At 41.6% G+C, this 23888-nt stretch overlaps 1 protein-coding gene and 1 non-coding gene across 4 annotated transcripts in view; one reads left to right on the top strand and one right to left on the bottom strand.

Annotated features, from left to right (window-relative positions):
• Window positions 1–23888, bottom strand: part of CABCOCO1 (ciliary associated calcium binding coiled-coil 1) — a 186012-nt gene that overhangs the window by 118146 nt on the left and 43978 nt on the right. For all 3 annotated transcript variants that reach the window (XM_039911543.1, XM_007660634.4, XM_039911544.1), the window contains exons 4-5: window positions 10439–10583; window positions 761–833 (exon numbers count right to left, since the gene is read on the bottom strand). In XM_039911543.1, the coding sequence (XP_039767477.1) occupies window positions 761–833; window positions 10439–10583 (218 nt within the window). The remainder of the gene's footprint in view (window positions 1–760; window positions 834–10438; window positions 10584–23888) is intronic.
• Window positions 17390–17527, top strand: LOC114810629. Its single transcript, XR_003758324.1, has one exon. It is a non-coding gene; the product is annotated as a small nucleolar RNA SNORA7 (small nucleolar RNA).

The following is a 23888-nucleotide window of genomic DNA, read 5'->3' as shown; positions in this document are numbered from 1 at the left end:
ACAGAGAAGTTAAGTGACTTGCCCACAGTCACACAGCTGACAAGTGGCAGATGCGGGAACTGGATTAAGAAAACGATCTGACGGAAAATGACAGAGAAGCCATATAAATCAGTGAAGTAGATGACTCCCTCACTGGGCCCACCCAATTGCCCGAATGCTGGCACTCCTCTTGCCCCTGCTAGCTCTCAGCCAGGAGATACTTCAGGAGTCAGCCCCCTCCCCGACGCTGTAAAACTTTTAGGGATATTGAGGACCAGATGTGTTATCCTTATTTTCTTTCTGTGTTTATATCCTGCTGTGGTTGCTGGCAGCAGTTTTGTCTGCCCTGGTTTGGAAAGGAAGGGTAAAGCAATTTAATACTATTTGCAAGGTTGGAGAGTGTTATAATAAGGCATTTACTTTGCTGCTTTTGCATTTCTTCTACAAAGGCGACAAGAAGCCAACACAGAAGGATCATTGTACTAATTTGCCTCACCTTTTCTGACTCCGATGGAAAATAATGCCTAATTCAGCTCCCACAAATAATGGCAAATGTGAAAATGCATCTGATCAGCAAAACTTTCAGCACCCAAATAGAACTTATTCTCTAAATCCAACACTCATTTTATATAATTATCTTACACTTAAACTACTAGTTGGCTATATTAATACTTGAATAATCTTGACAAGAAGTTGCTTTGAGCGGTTAAAAAAAACAGATGCTTATCAGCATGCATTAAATGATTCAGCTTAATTAGTTCCATCTATTCAAATTACTTACCTCAGCGCCTATCACAAGTTCTTCCCTTGGAGAGTAGAAAAGAAATTCGTATAGCTTATAGTGTTGAAATAAGCTGAAACAGAAAAGAATGTGGAACAGAAGTAAGTTTATTTTGCTAAGTAAGCATCCTAGGACCCGTTTCATACTGATACTTATTCAGGATAATGAGGAAAAGGAGATTAAACACTAACATCAATGGTGATCTCTTTTTAAAGTGAATTTATTTTCCAGAAATTAAAAAAATTTTTTCATCAGGTAATTGCCATAAATGTAATCTGAGCCTTAGAGTTTATATAAACAATTCCTCAAGATTGAAAAGGAATTTTTAAAATGACATCTGTTAAGTGCTTACCTTCACCAAGCACTGTTCTAGGCTAAGCACGAGGGTAGATACAAGGTCGTCAGGTTGGACACGGTCCCTGTCCTGCATCAGGTTTACAGTCTAAGTAAAAGGAGTAGGATTTAATCCTCATTTTAAGATGAGGAAACTGAGGCACAGAGCTGTTAAGTGACTTGTCCAAGGCTTCTTCTTAGACTATGAGCCCCCCAAAAGGCAGGGAGTGTGTCCAACCTAATTAACCTGTACCCGCCCTAGTGTTAGAAAAGTGTTTGACGCACAGTGAGTCCTTAATAACGAACGTTAAAAAAAAAAGTGATGGAGTTGGAATTAGAACCCAGGTCCTCTGACTCCCAGGCCCAGGCTCTTTCCACTAGGCCAGGCTGCTTCTCATCGATTTTAAGGATTGCTTAGAGTAGAACAACATACACGATCTCTTTTAGGCACCGCAGTTTTGGCAACAAGAAAGTCCTCCCCAATAATGGCAACTACCGATTTGTTATCCTGTTTGAAACATTGCCTCATATTAAAAAATTGCTATACTCAGGTCTGAACAATTTGGAATCATGACCACAAACATTTTCTGTTTTTCCTTTGTTGTTCCATTATTAAACTCTCCTAGAATCCTCATGTTGGAAGAGACCGCTGGAGATCTTCCAGTCCAATCTCTGCCTCTGGGCATGATTTCAGCCTTCAAGATGTGAGTATTCAATTATTGAATAATTCAAACCAAACAGACGAAGTGGATGAAATATCCATAACAAACTGATTAATGACCAAAAAATCCTCCATTTTCATTTAGAAAGTGACAAAAGATGAATCATAATTTATTTAAATTGACGTTCCATTTTCATGAGAAACGCTGGGCTCGAATCTTAAATGGAGAAGGAAGAATTCACTGTGAATAAAGCCGTCGCATTTCTTTACATTAGAAACTCAAAGTATTTCAAGGTGTTCAAAGCACAATAACTGTAAGAAAAAGTAAGAAATTGCTTTCAAAACAAATGATGCTTTTTAGTAATTTTAATGATCTTCAGCAAAACACTATATTAGAGGCAGAAAAGTAACTGAAATGTAGAATTCTAAATATCACATTCTGTGGTGGTAGCTGAATTTTTCTAATTCTCTTCCTGCTGGTTGAGAAAATGAATAGTCTAATAATCTAGCAGAATACCCGAGAATGAAGAAAAAATCTTAGTGGTTTCTGTTTCACTCTGCTGCCTTTTGCTATTTAAGAAAATTGATTTTAATATAACAGAGAAATTAACATTTAAAATGTAGCTACTGAGCATGTATAATAATTGCTTTTTCAGAATGTTGTGATGGATCAAAGTTTCAATTCATTTGAAATCAATGAAAAAATCCTCAGGCAGCTGATTTTTCCCTGAGTTGCATTAGTAGTTGATCCTCTCACTACTAATACAATTCATCACAAAGGGTTGTGAGTACCTGAATATGATTAAGATGTACTATGTAATTTTTTTGCAGAAATTTACTTCATCCCGGTATCCCATCAAAATTTAGAAACTGGTTCTGGTCAATTATATCCTCATTTTGATCAATATTCAATTTGATCTGCAAGCCAGAGATTGCATCAAGATCATAAAAACAAAATAATGTCATGATAAACCAAAATGAATGGACTCGAAATGGATTAGTCCCAGTCAAAAAACCCAAACCAAAAGCCCACCTAAAATATTTAGGATCACTTTTCAATTTTACTTGTGAAACTTTCAAATTCCAAGTGTTAGGCTTAAAATAATTTAATTGTCAGTAACTATAAGATGAAATACGGCTGTGATGATCTTGAGAGAAAACTGGAAATGCTTCTACGTCTAGTCTGTCCTTGTTGGGTACTGGGGTAGTCTTTAAATACTTTTGGTAAGTTTTTGGTGACATTTTGCCAACATTTCTTTTGCCGCTGAGGGTAAGTAAAGTTTTCCCTCCCAGAGAATGCAATCTATGTATGCCTCTGTTTCTCACTGATATTCATTTAGCTCTTTATCATTTTTGTATAGCTGGGCCTTGCTTAAAGATGCATAAGATTTCCTTATCAGTCAGTCAATTAGTGGCATTTACTGAACTCCCTAAAGAGTACTAAGCATTTTGGAGATTAGACTATACAGTAAGTAGATGTGATCCCTGCCTTCATTGAACTTGCAATCTAGCAGGAAGAGATGGACATTAAAATAGGAGGAGGAGCAATCAAGAATAAAGCTATGCCCTATGATTGCTTGGGTTACTGTATCTAAGTATCTGAGGAAGCAGCAAGGCCTAGAGGAACAAGGACAGGCCTGGGGGTCAGAAGGAACTGGATTCTAATCCTGGCTCTGCCCCTGTCTGTGGTGTGACCTTGGGTAAGTCACTTCACTTCTCAGTTATCTGTAAAATGAGGATTAAGACTGTGAGACCCATGTGGGACAGGGACTGTGTCCAACCTGATCAGCCGGCTAACCCGGCTCTTAGAACAGTGCTTGACAGATAGTAAGCGCTTAAAAAATACTTTCAACATCATCATCATCATCTAAGTGTTATGGGTGAGTGGATGAAAGTGCATAGGTGCTATAGTTTGGTGGGATGATGAGAGATTAGTCAGGGTAGGCTTCCTGGAGGAGGTGGGATAGATGTTAGAGTCCTTTCTGTGTGGAGGAAGTTGAAATTGCCCTGTCCTCAACTAGTGGATTACAATCCTTCCATGTTTAGGTACCAACCCCAAAGTCACAGGCCACCTGGCCCCCAGAGTGAAAGAATGACTCAGGGAGGAGACCTATTTATCAAATGCTGTCAAGTCGTTTCCAATTCATGGCGACTCTATGGATAAATTTTCTCCAAAACGTCCTGTCTTCTGCCACAATCTGTAACCTTTCTAACAGTTCTTCTGTTATCGTTGTTATGATTTCTATCCATCTAGCTGCTGGTCTACCTCATCCACTGTTTCCCTGGACTTTTCACAGCTTTAGTGTCTTCTCCAGAAAACTAATCCTCCTGATTATGTGTCCAAAATATGCTAATCTAAGTCAAGTTATTTGGTCTTCCAAAGACCACTTTGGCTTAATTTGTGCCAAAATCCATTTGTTTGGTTTTCAAGCAGTCCATGGCATGTATTCACAAAAACTGTCTCCAGCACCACATGTCAGAAGAATTGTTGTTCTTTCTATCTTGTTTATTTCACTGTCCAGCTTCTGGATCCATACATTGTCATAGAATTGACAATTTGTATTTTCATGGCAATTGTTACATCAGGACACTTCATGACTTTTTCCAGAGTCTTCACAGCAAGTCTCCCTAACATTAATCTTTGACATATTTCTTGACTACTAGTTCCTTTATTATAGATCATCAATCCCAGGAGAGAAAAACTGTCAACTATTTCCATCTTCTCTCCATCCACTACAAATGTGTTGAAATTTTCATTTGTTATGATCTTTGTTTTCTTGACATTCAAATATAGGCCCATGTTTTTGCTGTTCCTTAACTTTTAATAATAAGTCCTTCAAATCATCTTCACTTTCTGCTAGTAGGGTAATATCATCAACATAATGAAGGCTGTTTATATTCCTTACTCCCCATTCATCTTCATCCAATCTGGCTTATCTCTGTGTATTCGGTATAAAGGAAGAAGACTTTGCAGGGCATTATTCATCCAGCCAGGCCAATATCACCACAGAAATAGTTTTTACCCTTTCTTGCTAGCCTAGGTGCAGGTTTCCTCTGGCTTTAGAGAATAAGAAGAAGGAAAAGGAGAAGAAGAAGAGGAGAAGAAGAAGGAGGAGGAGAAGGAGGAGGAGGAGAAGAAGAAGAAAGAAGAGAAGAAGAAGAAGAAAGAATAAGCAAGAAAGAAGAAGAAGGGCATTAATCATCCAGCCTGGCCAATATCACCATAGAAATAGTTTTTACCCTTTCTTCCTAGCATAGGTGCAGGTTTCCTCTGGCTTCTCCTCTGGAGAAGAAGAAGGAGAAGAAGAAGGAAGAGGACAAGAAGAAGAGGGAGGAGAAGAAGGAGAAGAATAAAGAAGAGGAGCAGAAACAAGAAGAAGAAACAAGAAGAAGATGACTTACAAGTACATTATTCATCCAGCCTGACCGATTTCACCAGATAAATAGTGTTTACCTTCTTCTGGCTAGCCTAGGTGGCACGTTTCCTCTGGCTTTAGGGTTATACTTGCCTCTAGTCAGATAAAATCCTTCATGAAGTGAATCCTGAAGGTGGAAATGGGAAGGCCTTATCTCCTCTCTGTGCTCCCGTCCCAAAAGTAGCACATGCCTCCTGACCAAGGAGAGAATTGACTGAATGCATATATAGATGCATTAGAGAAGCAAATATGGGCCTGAAGTCTACCATCGATTCTTTTAACTGCAGGGAAACTAAAAGGTGATTTGAAAGAAGTCCGGAGATGTGAGCGAAAAGGGAGAAGGAAGAGTTGTAGAACCCGTAATAAATGTAGTGATAATATTGGTAGTAATATTGAGTATCCACTTTGTGTGGTAATCTCAACCAAGTACTGCATAAATGAGGGACATGGATCCTGACCATAAGAAGATAGATACATCGAATGAAAAAAGCATACAGTGGTCAATGATGTACACTGAGGAGGGAAAACATGGGTATATATGTGACTTGATGACCATACTCAGAGTGATGATTCCATTTCTTAATTGTTTAGGGCAAGGGAGGAAATTAGTTATCATAAACCAAAGATGAATGATAGAACTTACAAGTTCAACTCTAATAGGATTGATTGAAATTTCAGTTTTACTTGTTGAAAATGTATGACCATACATTTTATTTAAAATTCTGTAGTATATGGAAGCAACTATTGCAATTGAAATATCAAAAAACATTCCTCCACCTGGACACCCAATTAAAAAATGAATGTTTTAATGGTAGGCTCTGTTATAATTCTTTAATAGATTTTTCTCTTTACTTGTACAAGCCTATTTTATAGAACATAGCCCTGGTAAAAATTGAGAGTTTTGGTATTTCAAGAAGTTTAGATTGCTTGAATGATGTAAAATTCAAGAGTCAACCACTGAAACAGATGGATATGAGTTTTGCCTCTTCCTGTATATCAATCAATCAATGGTATTTACTGAATGCTGCTGTTCACAAAGAACTGTATTAAGTGCTTGTAAGAGTTTAGTGGAATTGGTAGGCAAGATCTCTGTTCTTGAGGATTTACAATCTAGAGACCTACTCTTACGATGCAGATGAGCAATTAAAGGACAAAATATTGAGAAACAAGGGAGAGACAAATCAATTTAAATTGAAATTGTAAGTATCCCAGAAATAATAATAGTGATATCATTAATATTGCATCTTTAAATTTGAAAAATACCAACCACTTCATATCTCTTAAAATTAAACTATATGTAGTTGATCTACCCAATCAACCAGTGACATGTAATGAATACCTATTGAGTACTAGCCAATAAAGCAATCGATGGTATTCTTTGAGTGCTTACTGTGTGCAAAGCGCTGTACTGAGAATTTGGGAAAGTGCAATACATCAGAATTGGTATTCACGATCCCGACTCACAGTCTAGAGGGGTAGACAGACATTATAATAAATTGCAGAGTGCAAGGATCTGTTCATACATGCTTTGGGGCTGAAGGTAGGGCAAATACCAAGTGCCTAAGGGATACAGATCTGAAGGCATAGGTGATGCAGAGAGAGGACCTAGTCAGGGAAGGCCTTTGGAGAAGATGTGACTTTTAGGAGGGCTTCAAAGATGGGGAGAAAGGACTGTTGAATATGAAGGGGGAAGGAATTCCAGACCAGAGAGAGGATGTGGGCAAGGGGTGGACACTAGAAGAGATAATACTGAGGCACAGAAAATAGATTAGTGTTAGAGGAGTGAAGTGTGTGAGTTGCAGGAAGAGATCAGCAAGGTAAGTGGGAGAGGGAGAGCTGATTGAGTGTCTTAGAGCTGATGGTAAGTCAATCAACCAATCCATGATATTTATTGATTGCCTACTATACAGTATGGAAGAGTACAATATGACAGAGTTGGAAGTCGTGCTCCCTGCCCACAACATGTTTACCGAGTAGAGGGGAGACAGACATTAATATAAACACATTGATTAAATTACAAAAATGTATGCAGGTGCTGAGAAACTACGGGAGAAATAAAAAGGGCTGTAAATCGAAGGGCAGTGGTGATGCTGAAAGAAGTGGGAGAAGAGGAAATGAGGGCTTAGTTAGGAAATGAGGGCTTGGAGATGTGGGCAGGGAATGTGTCTGTTTATTGCTATATTATATTCTCACAAGCCTTAGTGGAGTGCTCTGCACACAGTGAGTGCTCAATAAGTATGACTGAATGAATGAATGAAAACAGCTCTGAAGGTGGGGATAGTGATTTTCTGTCAAGCCAGAGGCAAGATGCGGGCGAGGGGTTGGCAGTGAGATAGATGAGATTGAGGTAAAGTGTGAGGAACAGAGTATGCGGGCTGGGTTGTAGTAGGAAAGGCAAGGTAGGGGAGCAAGGTGATTGAGTGCTTTTAAGCCGATGGAAAGGAGTTTCTGTTTGATGCAGAGGTGGATGGGCAACAACTGGAGGTTCTTGAGGATTGAGGAAACATGGACTGAACGGTTTTGAAGAAAAATGATCCGGGCAGCAGAGCGAAGTAAGGACTGGAGTGGGGTTGTGGCAGTGGATGGGCAAACGCTGGAGATTTAAAGAGTGGGGAGATATGGACCAAAATGATTGGAGGAGAGGAAATGGAGGAAGGGGTGGAGAGAACTCACTCAAAGAATTTGGTGGGAGGGAGATGGGGCGATGACTGGAGAGTGCTGTGAGGTCAAAGGATGGTCCTTTGGGGATAGGGGATACATAGGTATGTTTGAATTGAGGAAGGAGCCGTTGGAAAGGGAATGGTTGAAGATTTTGATCCAGGAGGGAAAAAGGGAGGGAATGAGTGTTTTGATAAGGTGTGTTGGAGTGGGCTGCAGGTGGAAGGGATAGAATTTGAGAGGAGGTAGGAGATCTCTTCTTATGATGCTGCAGAGAAGGATGGGGGAGCCAAAGATCGGGCAGGAGGAGGAATGACCTGGAGAGGAGCAGGGGAGATTTTACGGAGATCGTCCCGAATGCTTTCAATTTTTCAATTCTGAAGCAAGGTCTTCAGGGCCAAGAGATGGAGCAGAGTGGGGGGACAACGGACAAATAGCTGCATGTATGAATATATACATAATTAAAAATAAATTAATAAAACCTTGCTTATTTATATGCATGGTGCCGGGGAAAGGAGTAAAGTACACAAATACTAATAAGAATGGATGTTGGACTGAGGTGACTGGGTTGTTGTGAATCCACTGGGGAAGGCTTCTTGGGGGATGTGGAATTTTAAGAATACTTAGATCCTTAGGAAAGTTCTGGATGGAGATTGCAAGAAGTTTTCTTTCAGAGAATTTTTTTTGGTATCATGAGCACTGACAGCCCTGAATGTATTTTCTTCCTAACAGCTGTCTAAAATATGGACTCTAAAGTTAGTAGTCTTAGGAAAATGAACTATATTCTATCCAGCTATTAAATTTTAATTTGCATCTTGAACATTTGGATTTACTTCATCACCAGCAGTGTTTTTTGAGTACCTGCTGGATACAGAACATTCTACTGGGTGGTCGAACAGTGCTTAACACTTAATACAGTGCTCTGCACATGGTAAGAGTACAGTAAACACACCGATTAATATACAGAAGAAATAAAAGTCACCGAAACTGCCATCAAGGAGCTAGTAATCTAATGGGGGAGAGAGACATAAACACATTTCAATAATTAAATAGGTTTATTTAACTTATGCTTTCCTTTTTCTGTTGGAACTGTTGAGTTTTGGTTTATGAGGTCATCTCAGGACTTGAAGGGAACTAATTCTGAATATTTTTCCAGTTCAGCTGTTTTTTTGAGACAAAATGTCAAGTTGTCTGTTTAATGTGCTTTTTGTGAGGAAGACTACAGACAAAAGAGGGAAGCACCATGGCCTAGTGGATAGAGCACAGGCCTAGAAGTCAAAAGGACCTGGATTCTTGTCATTCATTCATTCAATCGTATTGATTGAGCGCTTACTGTGTGCAGAGCAGTGTATTAAGTGCTTGGGAGAGTACAATACAGCAACAAACAAGACACATTCCCTGCCCAAACTCCTCCATTTGTCTGCTCTGTGACCTTGAGCAAGTCACTTCATTACTCTGTGCCTCAGTTACCTCATCTGTAAAATGGGGATTAAGACTGTGAGCCCTTGTGAGACAGGGACTGTGTCCAACCTGATTACCTTGTATCTACCTCAGTGCTTTGTACAGTGTCTGGCACATAGTAAGCTCTTAACAAGTACCATAAAAAAGGGAAGAGAATACCATATTTCACCAACTTATAGGTGTCTTTACAATTGCTGAAGAGCTTTGTACTACTGTATACCATTTCCTAGCTATAAAAATATGATCTGTATGAAAATTTGACCAGTTCAACTAAAAAAGGCAGGGAGAGCAGAATATTTTATGAGAATAAAGGTATAGGCATCCCCCTGCTATCCCCCTTTTGGACCCACTCTGTTGTTGACCATTCTTAAAATGCTTGAATCAAAAAAGAAAAAGCTCCTTAACTTTTAAAGTATAAAGTGTTGAGGATTTGAATTACTATCAAAGATTTAAAGCCTTCTTTTCACCCTATTTGTAAAAGTTCAGACATTGAAATATCTAATGAAAAAAAAAGTCACAAAGACACAAGACTATCTTTCAAAAATCTAATTAAAAGAGAAAACACCATTTCCTCTGGACATTGGTATGACCATTGTAACTTTCCTTCTAACTTCTTCCTACCATTTTCAAGCAGAAAAAAGTAGTGTTAAGCTAAGAACAATATACTCGCGAAATTCACACCACCGCTGTGCAAGGAATGCCAAGCAAATTCTCCGTTTTCATGGAGCAAAAAGTTTAATAAAAGATGAGTCCAATTTCCTCTTTCCTGATTTCTAAAATATCATATTTCAAATGAATTGAATTAATCCAAAGAAACATAGCTATAAATTTATATTTTGAAACACTTCTATGTTGTAATGTTCACTGTTTGGCTATCGTTAGAAGATGAAAATTTTCCATCAGGATATTACAATTTAAACTTGGAACTTAAAGCAAGTGTTAGCTGAAATTTACTTTTGTCAATTACATGGCAGTTCTCAATATTACTCAAATCCAGATTTTTGGAATTTATCGCCCATGAGATTTTTAACATAGTCTGAATAAATTCAATTAAATCATATCTCATATGTATTTACTGGCAGATGTCTTATCAAAGCTGAACTGTTGGAAAAAAGATATGAATTCTATTGAGAAAGGAAAGAAGAATACCTGATTTTCAAATAGTCTGTGATAGCATTGGCTTGGTCAACACTGAAGAAATCCAGATCATCACTTTTTTCTGAATGAGACTGTACTAATACAGCCAATGCTTTTCCCAGTTCTCTTATATTGTCTTCCAGGAACATATGTTTGGCTGCAATGAAATCCAGAGGAATGAAAACTAACCATAATTATGATTGATGCTCTCTCGACATAATATGTCTTAAGATGGTTTAAATGTGTAAAAATTTGCTTTGGAAACCATTTAACATAATACTGTACTTCTGAGAGACAAATTGGACACATACAAATAGTTCCTTAACAAAATCAATGATGATCATTTTTTTCTGAAAAAGAATAACAGTTGTCAAGCCTGTCACTGCAAATTATGTACATAGGCTAAGGATGATCTTCACAATTGTATCCAAACAGTTGAAGAAAGAGTCAAATTTTAGATACCCATGATTTATGCATTGGGAATTTTCTGTCCCGGGAATATGGTTATATGAGAACAAAATACATACAAAAATACAATGTTAAAATCTTTGGCATTTGAATTATGACAGCTGAATTAGGTCTCCTTGATAGCACTTTGATTAAAATGAGTTCTAACTATATATCTTTCCCAGTATTCATAGTTACTTGAAGCCAGTAAGAATTTTCTGAAGATATAAAAATATTTTATGCAAGAGAACACTGCATTTGTGAAAAGTCTACTGGTTTAATTCATCGTTAAGTAGACTTTAGTAACTGGTTGGGAGCAATTCCTAAGAAAATGAATTAAGAAGTGTGCAAGCTTTGCATTTACCTAAACGATGTAAAGCAGAAGACTACTGAAAATATAAAAAAAGACTGAGTGATTAAAAGCCATGATAATTGAGAAATACTGCATTAATTATATGTAAATTACATGTAAACAAAGGCCAAAACTTTTTAACTACCGTTACTTAATTTTCAATAAAACCTCATTGAAGACAATACACGTAACTGTCCTTCATATCTGAAGAAGATATATCTAGCAGTGAATTTAATTAATGGGTGTGTGAGTGTGTGTGTGGGGGGAGGTGAAAATACCCAAAATAATATTTCAGGTATAATTATAACTGAAATTATTGTAGCTCTAAAGTTGATCACACTAGTAATCACAGGATTCAAAAAATTAAAAAAATTAAACAATAAATATTGTTTAAGCTTTTCATGCTTGAAATGTAGATTAGTCTGAAAGAGCATCATTATCCAAATTAAAAATCAAGATCACTGCCATCATTTAGCTTTTGATTGAAACAAATGATGTTTTAAAACATTAAACTGATATTTACCTTTCACTTAAAGAGCTTAATTATTTCAATCTTTCAGAAATTGACAGATAATGGAAGAAGCTTTGTGGCCTAACATAAAGAACCCAGGCCTTGGATTCGGAGACCTGGGTTCTAATTCCAGCTTTGCCATTAGCTTGCTATGTCATCTTGGACAAGTCACTTAGTCATTTCAGTTTTCATTATAACTGAAATTATTGTGGCCGTAAATTTGATCACACTAGTAATCACAGGATTCAAAAAATTTTTAAAAAACTCAATAAATATTGTTTAAGCTTTTCATGCTTGAAATGTAGATTAGTCTGAAAGAGCATCATTATCCAAATTTAAAATCAAGATCACCGCCATCATTTAGCTTTTGATCGAAACAAATGATGTTTTAAACCACTGAACTGAAATTTGCCTTTCACTTAGCTTATTTCAATCTTTCAGAAATTGACAGAAAATGGAAGAAGCTTCATAGCCTAACGTAAAGAACCCATGCCTTGGAGTCAGAGACCTGGGTTCTAATCCCAGCTTTGCCATTGGGAGTCAGAGGTCATGGTTTGAATCCCGGCTCTGCCACTTGTCAGCTGTGTGACTGTGGGCAAGTCACTTAACTTCTCTGTGCTTCAGTTACCTCATCTGTAAAATGGGATTAAGACTGTGAGCCTCACATGGGACAACCTAATTACCCTGTATCTTCCCCAGCGCTTAGAACAGTGGTCTGCACATAGTAAGTGCTTAACAAATACCAACATCATTATTATTATTATTATTATTAGCTTGCTATGTGACCTCGGACAAGTCACTTAAATGCTCTGGGCCTCAGTTTCCTCATATCTGTTCTCCTTCCCCTTTAGCCTGGGTGTCCTGTTCAGAATGGCAACTGTGTCCAACTTAATTATCTCATATCTATACTGGGGCTTAGTACAGTGTTTGGCATACATTCAGAGCTTCATAAATGCCATTATTATTATCATTCTTATTAATGATAATATTTCATGCAAGGAAAAATACCATTTTGGAAGGGACGACACACAGAGATACATTCTACTGCACTTCATTTTCAGTCAGATTCAATGAGGCTCAGTATAATTATAATTTTTCAATTACTCAGCTGTATTCTTCTCTTGCCATTCCACAGAATGGAACTAAATTCTATCCAAAGCTACCAAGCAAGGGAAGACTCAGATTGTGAACCCATAAAAGGTACAGGGATTTCCACCTGTGTATTCTCTCCCAGCCCTTTCTTAGTTCAGTGCTCTGCACTGAACTCCCAGGATGGGCCTGGAAATCAGGACCTGGGTTCTAATTCCAGCTTTGCTATGTGTCTGCTGTCACCTTGGGCAAGTCACTTAACCTCTCTGTCTCAGTTACCTCATCTGTAAAATGGGGATCAAGACTATGAGCACCATTTCGGACATGGGATGTGTCCAACCTGATTAGCTTCTATCTACCCTGGTGCTTAGTACAGTGCCTGGCACATAGTAAACATTTGACAAATACCATGAAAAAGTGTTTAATAAATACTGCTATTTTTATTACTAATAAGAGCGGCATTTGGTAAGCACTTTCTCTGTACCAGGCACGGGTGGATGCAAGATCAGGTTGGACACAGTTCCTGTCCCACACTGGGGCTCACAGTCTTAATCCCCATTTTATAGATGAGGTAACGGAGGCACAGAGAAGTGAAAGTGATTGATCCAAGGTCACACAGCAGAAGTGGTGGAGCTGGGATTAGAACCCATGACCTTCTGATTCCTAGGCCCATGTTCTATCCACCAGGCAATACTACAAGTACTATTACTACTTCTGTTGTTATCATTATTATTATTAAAAATAATCATGATTTGACTAGAGGACTGAAGGGCTAAAAGCCACCCTTTTCTCTCCATCCAACCTGCTACCATATTGATCCAAGAACTTACCCTGTCCCACCTTGAAGACTCCATGTGCCTCCTTGCTGACCACCCAGCCTCAGTCTCTCCCCACTCCAGTCCATACTTCACTGCCCGGATAATTTATCAGCAAAATCAGTCAGTCCATGTCTCCCCACTCCTCAAGAACCTCCAGTGGCTGCCCCGCCACCTCTGCATCCACCAGAAACCCCTTAATAGCGTTAAAGGACTCAAACAACTGGCCTCAGCCTACCTCACCTCGTTAATCTCCTATTAGAGCCCAGCGCACACACTCTGCTCCTCTAGAGCCAGCTTACTCACTGTGCCCCCATCTATCTCACCGCTGACCCCTTTCCCACATCCTCCCCCTAGCCTGGAACCCCTTTCCCCTCCATATAGGCCACCACCAATATTTCCATCTTCAAAGCATTATTAAGGTCACATCTCCTCCCAGAAGCTTTCCCGGATAAAATCTTCTTTTCCCCAGCTTGCTCTCCCTTCTGCATCTGTACACCTCAATCTGTGACCTTTGCAAACTTGATAGTCTCCCCACTCCCAACCCCACAACACTTATGTATATATCTTTAAATCATATATTATAAATTACTTATTTAAACATATAATTCCTTTGTTTATTCATTGTCGTATTTATTGAGCCCTTACTGTGTGCAGAGCACTGGACTAAGCTCTTGGGTGAGTACAATAGAACAATGAACAGACACATTCCCTTCCCACAATGAGCTTACAGTCTAGAGGAGGGGGAGACAGACATCAATACCAATAAATAAATTACACATAAGTGCATAATTGCTGTGGAGTATTTGAGAGGGGCGATGAGGAAAGCAAGCAAGTTTGGGTGACGCAGAAGGGAGTGGGAGATGAGGAAAGAGGGACTTAGTCTTGGAAGGTTTCTTGGAGGAGATATGTCCTCAATAAGGGTTTGAAGGGGGGGGAGGTTAATTGTCTGTCATATGTGAGGAAGGAGGGCATTCCAGGCCAAAGGCAGGAGGTGGGCTAGGGGTCAGCGGCGTGATAGGGGAGACTGAGGCACAGTGAGGAGGTTAGTACTAGAGGAGCGAAGTGTACAGGCTGGGTTGTAGAAGGAGAGAAGCAAGGTGAGGTAGGAGGGGGCAAGGATGTGGACTGTTTTAAGGCCAATGGTGAGGAGTTTTCGTTTGATGCTTACAATGAAAGCTAAACAGCTACTTTTTTTTTGGCAAAACCACTAAGAAGACATGTCTGTGGCCTGCCCTACTGTTTCTCTATCACAGGTAGCTATTGTACTTAGCACTCAGGTACTGGGTCACTGCAGTCAGGCAGTCGATCATATTTAATGAACGCCAACTGTGTGCAAAGCACTGTTGCAAGCTCTAGGGAGATTACAGTATAAAAATATAACAGACACAGTCCCTGCCCACTAGAAGCTTAGAGTCTAGAGAGATAGACGTTAATATATATTAATAAAATTACAGACATGGACATAAGGGCTGTGGGGCTGGGAGGGGAGAACGAACAAAGGGAGCTAGTCAGGGCGACGCAGAAGAGAGTGGGAGAAGAGGAAAGGGGCCATAGTCAGGGAAGGACTCTTGGAGGAGGTGGGCCTTCAATAAGGCTCTGCAGGTGGGGAGAGTAAATGTCTGCCGGCTAAGAGAAGGGAGGGTTCCAGGCTAGAGGCAGGAGGTGGGCGAGAGGTCGGCGGGGGGATAGATGAGATCGAGGTAAAGTGAGAAGGTGAGCATTAGCACACTGCTTTCTGGATGAAACACTTGGGTGACTTCAATGCAGTAAAGTTGGCAGACACAATCTCTGCCCCAAAAGAGCCTGTGGTCTAGGATGAGGAGACAGACATTACCATGTTAATTGGGGTGAGAGGGAGAGGGAGAAAGGAGAAGGACAGAACGTGGCCTAGTAGAAAGAGCATGGGCCTGGGAGTCAGAACCATAGGGCTCTAATCCCAGCTTCGTCACTTGTCTGCTGTGTGACCTTGGACAAGTCCCTTGACTTCTCTGTGTCCCAGTTACCTCAACTGTACAATGGGGATTAAGACAGAAATCCTCATGTGGGACATGCCCTGGGTCCAACCTGATTATCCTATATCTACTCCAGTGCTCAGTACAGTCACTGGCACTTAGTAAGCACTTAACAAATTCCATAACATAAAAAAGGAGTGATATTCCCTCCTACCCCCTGTAAACCTGTGGAGAGCTTCTCTCTGGAGATTTACTATAGTCTTCTGAGTATTTATTACAACCTTTAAAGAATTGGGCTCATTTATGTGGACAGCCTGGGGCAAAGTCTTTTATTTCTGCGGACACAGTTTGAAAGTCCAAAGACTGGGGCTGCGAGATGCAATAACCGGTTTAGGACACAAAATTTCAACATAACGTAACTTATCTGTAAATATACTTCACCCTATTTCTCTTCATGTTTAGCTAAGTCTGCATTCTTTCCTGATGACTGATCATGCTAAGTTTGAAGAATTTCAGAGGGGTGGTGTTGTGCCAAAAAGGAAAAATTTGATACTTTTTAAAAATTCTCCCATGACTTATGAGAAGTTGAATGAATTCTGCTCAAACTTTTCCAAAATATCATTTTTGGCCTGAGACCAAGAATACAGAATTTCAACTTAGAAGGAACAGCTTTGAGTCAGCTATGAGCAGGGAAAAACTAGCACCTTCTCATTTATAATGGCCCTGAACTAAGAAGACAGATGCTGGTGGTTCTGAATTATCCAAGTGAAGGGGGAGGGGGTAAGCCATTAACCCATTGATTTGGGGAACTAGTGCAACCTAACAAAAAAATTCTGGCCAAAAAAAAATCCCCTTCAATAATCGGTCAGTCTGTCAATTGCATTTATTGAGCTCTGACTGTTTAGTGCACTGACCAAGCACTTGGGAGAATATAATATAAAAATATAATAGTCCCATTCCCTGGCCATAACAAGCTTACAATCTAGAGGGGGAGACTGACATGAATATAACTAATAAAATTATAAATATGTACATAAGTGCTGTGACACCGGGAAGCAAGGTATGGTGACGCAGGAGGGAATGGGAGAAGAAGACAGGAGAGCTTAATCAGGGAAGGCCTCTTGCGAGGACATGTGCCTTCCATAAAGGTTTGAAAGTGGGGAGAGTAAATATCTGCCGGATACGTGGAGGGAGGGTTCCAGTTCAGAGGCAGAACGTAGCCGAGAGGTCGGCGGCGAGATAGAGGAGATCGAGGCAAGTGAGAAGGATGGCTTTAGAGGAACAAGGTGTGCCGGCTGGGGTGTAGTAGGAGAGTAGTGAGGTAAAGTAGGAGGGAGCAAGGTGATTATTATGATTGTGGAATTTGCCAAGTACTCGCTATTGTACTAAACCCTGGATCAGACATAATATAAGCAGATTAGACACACTCCCTGTCCCACGTGGTGCTCACATTCTAAGAGGAAGAGAGAACGGGCATTTAATCTCCATTTTATGGATAAGGAAAGTGAGGCACAGAAAAGTTAAATGACTTTCCCAAGGTCACACAATAGGCAAGTAGTGGAACCAAGATTAGAACCCAGCTCTCTTGACTCCCGGGTCTCTGCTCTTTCCACTAGGCCATACTGCTTCTCAGAGGATCAGTTTTTTAGGTCGGTTCCCTAAATGGGGCAAAACCTTGGCAATTCAGCTAGTTCCTGTACACTACACTAGTTTGCCACCAGTTTCCTATTCAGTAGTTGTGAGACCCTTAAAGCAATGGTGGCTATTTGTTTGAGAAGAGGTACTCAGGGAACCCCCCTCTCAGGGTCACACCTGGAGAGTTTCCAGTACTCTACCAGTCTCGGCTATGGGAGGGAGAGTCAAGCAGAGGCCTACCCGTTCCATTCCTAGTTTGGCCAGTGGCTAACGAGTGGAAGGCAATCTGCTACAGGTCAAAACCCACCCGAGCCGGGCAGCAGAGGCATGGGAGAGAGTCGAGGGCTGATACTCTGGTTTACTGCACGGAAGGAGGCAATGGTAAACCAATTCCATATTTTTACCAAGAAAACTCTGTGGATCCACTACCAGAAGGATTGCAGCTAGAGGTGGGGCCTTCTGGGAGAGATGTGCCCATGGCGCCGCTATGGGTCGGAGACGAATCGACAGCAAAATAATAATGATAATTATGCCATTTGTGAAGAGCTTACTATGAGCCAAGCCCTGTTCTAAGCACTGGGGTAGATACGAGGTAATCAGGTTGTCCCACGTGGGGCTCTCGGTCTTAATCCCCATTTTACAGATGAGGTAACTGAGGCACAGAGGAGTTAAGTGGCTTGCCCAAGGTCACACAGCAGGAAAGTGGCAGAGCCAGGATTAGAACCCACGTCCTGACTCCCAAGCCTGGGCTCTTGCCACTAAGCCACGCTGCTTCTCTAAGACAAGACAAGGCTCAGGGAACTCACTGAGTCCCCAGTAATTCCCCCAGCACTCCGGAAACTGAAAGATGTCTCCCCTTCTGGCCTAAGGGGCTTGCTGGAAGAACTTCTTTTCTTTATAGTATTTGTTAAATGCTTACAATGTGCCAGGCACTGTCCTAAGCACTGGGGTAGATACAAGTTAATCGCGTTGGACATACTTCATGTCCCATATGGGGATCACATAAGTTAGAGAAGCAGCGTGGCTCAGTGGAAAGAGCACGGGCTCTGGAGTCAGAGGTCATGAGTTTGAATCCCAGCTCTGCCACTTGTCAGCTGTGTGACTGTGGGCGAGTCACTTAACTTCTCTGTGCCTCAGTTACCTCATCTGTAAAATGGGGATGAAGACTGTGAGCCCCACGTGGGACATCCTGATTCCCCTGTGTCTACCCCAGCGCTTAGAACAGTGCTCGGCACCTAGTAAGCGCTTAACAAATACCAACATTATTATAATCCCCCTTTTAAAGGTGACAGAAATGAGGCCCAGAGAAGTGAAATGACATGTCTAAGGTTTCACAGCAGACAAGTGATGGAGCTGGGATTAAAATATAGGTCCTTCTGACTCTCAAGCCTGTGTTCTAGCCAGTAGGCTATGTGGCTTCTAGCTTGGACCTGGCATGGCATGAGAAGCTGCGTGGTGCAGTGACTAGAGCATGGGCCTAGAAGTCAGAAGGTCATGGGTTCTAATCCAGGCTCTGCCACCTGTCTGCTTTGTGACTTTGAGCAAGTCACTTCATTTCTCTGGGCCTCTGTTACCTCATCTGTAAAATGGGGATTGGGGCTGTGAACCCCACGTAGGAGAGGGACTTTGTCCAACCTGATTTCCTTGTATCCTTTCTTAGTACAGTGCCTGGCACACAGTAAGCACTTAACAAATACCATTATTATAATTAGCATTATTATCATTATGGCTACTCTCTGGAGTGAAATCTCCACATTGCCTGTTGTGGTGACTTGGAATAGCAAGGGGATGGCAGTTAGTAACAAAAGGAATCAAATACAAACTTCTTTAGTGATCAAAACCCAAAGACAGAAGTCAAGGTGCTTCTCAGGAAGAACATGAGAAAAAGGAATATATTGACTGAGCATTCCTCAAGTGGGATAATGAGATAATGAACTTTGGTAGCCATTCTCTTCTAGAAACAATATCCTTTCCCCAGCTCTCCCTCTATCTCCTTAACTGTGGGTATCTATCAGGCACAGTTTTAAGTCCCATCACTTTACCCTCACTTCCTCAGAAAACTTATCTTTTACCATTTCTATGTGGACACTCCTAGTCCCTGACCTCTTTCCTGCTCTATAATCTCACATTTCCCCCTGCTTCCAGGGCATCTCTACTTGTATGTCCTGCCAGCCCCTCAAGCTCAACATGTTTAAAACTGAACTCTTCATCTTCCGCCGAAATCCTCTCCACCTAACGTTCTTATCCACTGATAGGTCTATGATTTCCACAACCTTGGGGTTATCTGTGATTCCTCCCTCTCTTTTCAGCACTCCGAATGGGTGTGTCCCCAAATCCTGCTGGTATTAAGTCCACAGTATTTCCGGGCTTTGCCCCTTCCTCTCCTTCCAAATGGCCACTGCATCGGTCTAGGCACTTATATCACTCGCTGTTTTCCCCACGTCCCTGTCTTTCTGATCTCTAGTCCATACTTCACTTCTGCTGCCAGGATAATTTTTCTGAAATGCTTAGCTGCACACCTCTCCCTACCGAAAACCTAGAGTGATTGCCCACTTGTCTCCATATCAAGCAGAAAGTCCTGGCCATCATCTTCATACTTATTCAGCGCTCTCCCTTCTACTTATCCACTCTCTTCTCCCACTACATTCCAAACTGCACTTTACGGCTTCTCAAGTTAACCTACTCTTGGTGCCTCTCTCCTCTCCACCACCATTGACCTCACACTCTCATTATCTCTCCCTCCCTGCCCCGCAATAATAATTATGTAGGTATTTGTGAAGCGCTTACTATGTGCAGAGCACTGTTCTAAGCACTGGGGTAGATACAGGGTAATCAGGTTGTCCCACGTGAGGCTCACTGTCCTGATCCCCATTTTACAGATGAGGTAACTGAGGCCCAGAGAGGTTAAGTGATTTGCCCACAGTCACACAGCTGACAAGTGGCAGAGCCGAGATTCGAAACCCTGACCTCTGACTCCCAAGTCCCTGCTCTTTCCACTGAACCACGCTGCCTTATCTGAGAGAGCATAACTCACCCAGTAAATGGTATTACAGAACATTTACAGAATGCGGAACCCTGTACTGAGTCCTTGAGAAAATAATCATAATGCTGGTATTTGTTAAGCGCTTATTATGTGCACAGCACTATTCTAAGCGCTGGGGTAGATACAGGGTAGTCAGGTTGTCCCAGGTGAGGCTCACAGTTAATCCCCATTTTAGAGATGAGGTAACTGAAGCCCAGAGAAGTTAAGTGACTCGCCCAAGGTCACACAGCTACCAAGTGGCAGAGCCGGGATTCAAACCCATGACGTCTGACTTCCAAGCCCGGGCTCTCTCCATTGAGCCACGCTGCTTCTTGTTGGCAGACACAATCCCTGCTCTCAAGGAGTTTAGAGTCTATAGCGGGAGACAAACATTAAAATAAATTACAGGTAGGAGAAATAGTAGTGTATAAGGATGTTTACAGAAGTGTATCAAAGTATTTAAGTGTTACAAGGTCGACAGAGGAGAGGGCATGGGGGAAAGACAGCTCAGTCAGAGAAAGCCGGGGAGGAGATGTGATTTTAGGAGGGTTTCCAAGGTGGAGAGAGTGGTGGATGGTCAGATGCTCTGAACCCAGTAAGCGCTCAATAAATACGATTGAATGACTGAATGAATATGAAGGGGGAGGGAGTTCCAGGATGGAGACAAGATGTGGGCATAGGTTTGGCCATGTGATAGACAGGACTGCGGTACACAAATTCATTAATTCATTCATTCAATAGTATTTATTGAGCGCTTACTATGTGCAGAGCACTGTACTAAGCGCTTGGAATGAACAGGTCGGCAACAGATAGAGACAGTCCCTGCCGTCTGACGGGCTTACGGTCTAATCGGGGGAGACGGACAGACGAGAACGATGGCGATAAATAGAATCGAGGGGAAGAACATCTCGTAAAAACAATGGCAACTAAATAGAATCGAGGCGATGTACATTTCATTAACAAAATAAATAGGGTAATGGAAATATATACAGTTGAGCGGACGAGTACAGTGCTGAGGGGATGGGAAGGGAGAGGGGGAGGAGCAGAGGGAAAGGGGGGAAAAGAAGGGGAATGATACGCCCAGATCATTTCTGCAGGAAGAGGAGCCGGGCAGCGGAGTGAAGAATAGACCGGAGCGGGGCGAGAGAGGAGGAAGGGAGGTCAGAGAGAAGGCCGACACGGTAGTCTAACCGGGATATAACGAGAGCCCGTAACAGTAAGGTAGCCGTCTGGGTGGAGAGGAAAGGGCGGATCTTGGCGATATCGTAGAGGTGAAACCGGCAGGTCTCGGTAACGGATAGGATGCGTGGGGTGAACGAGAGAGACGAGTCGAGGATGACACCGAGATCGCGGGCCCGAGAGACGGGAAGGATGGTCGTGCCATCCACGGTGATAGAGAAGTCTGGGAGAGGAACTAGGGTACCATTAGAAAAGTGGGTTGGGTTGTAGTAGATCAGCCTTGCACTTAGATTTATGCTCTTTATTCACCCTACCCTCAGCTCCAAATCATGTATGCACAGATCCCATTAAGCTTCTCATGGTCAGGGAACATGTCTACTAACTCTGTTATATTGTACTCTTCCACGCACTTAGTAAATGGCTCAGTGGAAAGAGTCCGGGCTTGGGAGTCAGAGGTCATGGGTTAGAATCCCGGCTATGCCACTCGTCAGCTGTGTGACTGTGGGCAAGTTATTTAACTTCTCTGGGCCTCATTTACCTCATCTGTAAAATGGGGATTAACTGTGAGCCTCACGAGGGACAAGCTGCTTACCCTGTATCTACCCCAGCGCTTAGAACAGTGCTCTGCACATAGTGAGCGCTTAACAAATACCAACATTATTATTATTATTATTATTAAATGATCATTAAGTATGGTCGATTGAGTGATTGATTAAGGGGTGGCCCCAGAGAGTTTGAGTAGATTTCGGGTTGGAGTGGTGCCCACTGGATTTGGCGAGAAGGAGGTGACCGATGAGCTCAGAGAAAGACATTTCCATGGAGTAAAGGCGGTGGAAGACAGATTGCAGAGGGTCGAGAAGATAATTGGAGGAAAGGAAGTGGAAGCGGTGAGTGAAAATAACTCGCTCAAGGAGTTTGGATAGGAATAGTTGGAGAGAGATGGGGTGATAACTGGAGTTAAGGGAGGTTTTTTGTTTTTTTTTAGGTTAGCGGATAAATGGGAATGCTTGAAAGCCATTGGGGAGGAATCACTGGAAAGCAAAGAGTTGAAGATGCCAGTCAGAGAGTGAGCAATTGTTTTGATAAGGTGAGAAGGGACGGGGTCAGAGGCACCTGTGGAGGGGTTAAATTTTGATTGGAAGTGAGAAATCTGCTCTTGAGAAGCTGCTGAGAAATATAGGAGAGTCAAACCCCTTCTTTAATTATATTTCTTCCAGGAGGCTTTCCCAGATTAATTTATAACCTTCCCAGTTTATATTCCCCTCATATCTTCCTGAATTGTACTTTCCAAGCCCTTAGTAGTACAGTGCTCTGCACACAGTAAGCACTCATTAAATACGATCGACTGATTGAAATCTTCCATTTCAGCATTTCCACAGCACCTAAGCCTAAAGTACGCTCAACATCCCAAAGCACTTATACACTTATTTTATATACTCTATGACTTAAACCCCAACTCATGTCCACATCCTCTTTACCGCTCTTCTCCTGTCATCCATTCCAGTGCCTGTCTTCCCTGCTAGATTCTACACTTCTTAAGGTCAGAGATCATAGCTGCTCATTCTACTGCACTCTCCCAATGCTTTTCCACAGTAGCTGCTCAGTAAATGTGTCTGATGAATTGACTCATTAGCTGCTGTAGAGCAAGAGACAGGGTGGGCCAGCACAAGCTAGAGGTGTAGGAGAGCCATAAGGGATACGCGTGGGAGAAGAGGGATTTGAAGCATGTTTTCGCTAATCAATCGATCGATCGATCATATTGAGCGCTTCCTGTATGCAAAGCACTGTACTAAGAGGTTGGGCGGGGTACAATACAACAGAGTTGGTAGACACCCCCCCATGCCCAAAATGAGCTTAGAGTCTACAGGAGTTTACTCGCAAAGATTTCGACATGACTTTTATATCCCGGTATGAAATTATATCTCTATTTTGAATCGACGCCTTATCGTGGCAGGAGAGTTTCTGTAAGCCAGTGAAGCTTAGAGTTATGCCACTGAGAGATATTCTCTCGCCAGGGTTACTGTAATGGAAAGGTCTAAGCTGAGGTGGCGGATAAAGTTGATTCACCTGTGCTGGGCAGCAGCAGCAGCAGGGAAAAGAGTCAAAGGCAGGGAATGTGTCTATCCAATCCATTATAATTGTACTCTTTCAAGTGGTTAGCACAGTGCTCCGCACACAGTAAGCGCTCAACAAATACAACTCATTGATTAATTAATCCCAGTTCTGTCACTTGTCTACTGCGTGACCTGAGCATCAGTTACCTCATCTGTAAAATGGGGTTTAAGACTGTGAGCCCCATATGGGGCATGGACTCGGTTCAACCTGATTATCTTGTATCTACCCCAATGCTTAGTACTATGTCTGGCACATAGAAAGCGCTTAACAAATACTATTTGGAAAAAACAAAACCCCCCCCCAAATTTTTTTGCCATGAAATAGCTGGGAATAATATCTTGC

The sequence above is a fragment of the Ornithorhynchus anatinus genome, chromosome 3 (genome assembly GCF_004115215.2).
Source record: "Ornithorhynchus anatinus isolate Pmale09 chromosome 3, mOrnAna1.pri.v4, whole genome shotgun sequence".
NCBI classification, from domain to species: Eukaryota; Metazoa; Chordata; class Mammalia; order Monotremata; family Ornithorhynchidae; genus Ornithorhynchus; species Ornithorhynchus anatinus.
This window is presented reverse-complemented; position numbering and strand designations above follow the sequence as displayed.